The sequence below is a fragment of the Paroedura picta genome, chromosome 5, assembly GCF_049243985.1.
Source record: "Paroedura picta isolate Pp20150507F chromosome 5, Ppicta_v3.0, whole genome shotgun sequence".
NCBI lineage: Eukaryota > Metazoa > Chordata > Lepidosauria > Squamata > Gekkonidae > Paroedura > Paroedura picta.
This window is the reverse complement of record NC_135373.1, coordinates 20,945,023-20,946,895: the sequence shown is the minus strand read 5'-3', so window position 1 is coordinate 20,946,895 and position 1,873 is coordinate 20,945,023. Positions and strand designations below refer to the sequence as shown.

At 51.4% G+C, this 1,873-nt stretch overlaps 1 protein-coding gene across 1 annotated transcript; it reads left to right on the top strand.

Moving 5' to 3' along the window:
* Positions 1–846, top strand: LOC143838849 (chemerin-like receptor 1). Its single transcript, XM_077340759.1, has one exon. It carries the CDS (start codon positions 1–3, stop codon positions 844–846), a length of 846 nt encoding a protein of 281 aa, XP_077196874.1.
* The last annotated feature ends 1,027 nt before the right edge of the window (positions 847–1,873 follow it).

The window sequence follows — 1,873 nt, the reverse complement described above, 5'->3', positions numbered from 1 at the left end:
ATGCTGGTGGCAGCATACGGCCTGGTTTTCCTCACTGGGCTGATGCTGAACGGCTCCACCGTCTTCCTCATCTCCTGCGGAAAAGAGAGAGCCATCGACAGGCTGTGGTCCCTCAACCTGGCCATTGTGGATTTCATCTTCGTCGCTCTCCTGCCCTTGCGGGTCTGGGCCATGAACACCAGCTCCGAGATCCTCCTGACCCTTAACAGCAGCCTCACCGCCCTCCACGTGGTCTCCAGGGCTTGGTTCTTGGCTGCCACGGCTGCCTCTTGTGCTGTCTCCGTGGCATCCCCGGTGTGGCTTGAACAATCCCAGGCATCCCCTTGGGCTTTTGCAGCCACCCTGGTCATCTGGGCTTTGTCCTTTGCACTCAGTGTGCGCTACCATGACCTGTGGGAAGCAGTGATGTTGTCCCAAGACCCCAAAATGGACCTGGATGAATGGACAGCCATGAGGTCTCTTTCCACCAGTTTCCTGATCTGGTTCTTGGGTTTGCTCACCTTGATGATAATGGGCTACAGCGTCCGCATGGGCAAGCAAAAGCTATCCTGCCACACGTGGTTTAGGGAGCCCCTCAAACGCCTCTTCGTTTTCCTCCTGACATTTTCCTTATGCTGGCTCCCCTATCACGTGCTCTACTTCCTTCTGGTGTTGTGGCTGGACTCACCTGCCTGGTCTTCCCCAGGTGTCATCTCAGGGTGCCAGGTGGCCTACTTGCTGCCTTATTTCAGCAGTTGCTGGGACGCCATCACATACCTCTCCACGACCCATCTTCAGCAGTCAGGTGGTCGCCTAACTCTCAGGCACCAACGTTCAGAAGTCCAACATGTAGAGATTTTGGCTTAGAGTTGCTAGATATTGGAGGTTTGGAGGGTGGAGCCCAGAGTGGAGGAAAAAGAAGAGTCGGTTTTTATACCCCGCTTTTCACTACCCAAAGGAATCTCAAAGTGGCTTACAATCACCTTGCCTTCCTCTCCCCACAACAGATACCCTGTGAGACTGAGGTGGGGCTGAGAAGGCTCTGACAGAACTGCTCTGTGAAAACAGTTCTAAGAGGACTATGACTGGCCCAAGGCCATCCAGCTGGCTGCATGTGGAGAAGTGGAGAATCAAACCCAACTCTTCACTGCTAAACCAAGCTGGCTCTAGAATGGAGGGTGAGGTTTGAGGAGAGGAGTCTGCAGGAGTTGCCCTCCAAAGCTACCGGTTTCTCCAGGGGAACTGATTGCTACTGTCTGGAGATTGAGTTCTAATAGCTTGAGATCTCCAGGCCTCAGCTAGAGGTAATCAGCCCTACTGTGGCTCAAGGCAGAGATGGCGGGAATGCATTCCAAGCCAGAGAAATCCACTGTGTATGTGAACTTGCCAATGAACAGAGCTTGTGGTTCGAGGCAGGATCGTAATCCGGTGCTGCTGATTGGCTCGTGCTTGGTTGGTCTCCCCACGGGAGCCAGTAGATTCCAGCGCCTCCATGTACCTTGACCCATGGATTTAACAGAGACATCTGGCCAAATTGGTTCTTAGCCTGCAGGCTACCCTCACAATATCTTATGCTTTCCTATCATCTATACCATATAATTTGCCTCCCTCCCGTTCACCCCCCAAAAAGAATGAAGGGGGAAGAAGAAAGATCCACAATCCACTCATGGTTCTTATGTCCCAAATGTGTCGTATGAAAGGAGTTTTTTAGGAGCTGCATTTGTGTGCAGGTACATTTCCTCAGATACCATGAAATGCGAATTACCTGTCCATAAATATGTAGGTAGAGGGTGCATAGTAAATTAGCATACGGCCGAATGAAGCTAACAGATTCAAGGACCAGATGGGAATAACAAGCTTAGTTTATATGGTTACGATTTAGATTCAAGTGGGT

Coding starts and splice junctions, on each gene's coding strand:
- LOC143838849 (XM_077340759.1), top strand. CDS start 1: ATGCTGGTGGCAGCATACGGCCTGGTTTTCCTCACTGGGCTGATGCTG.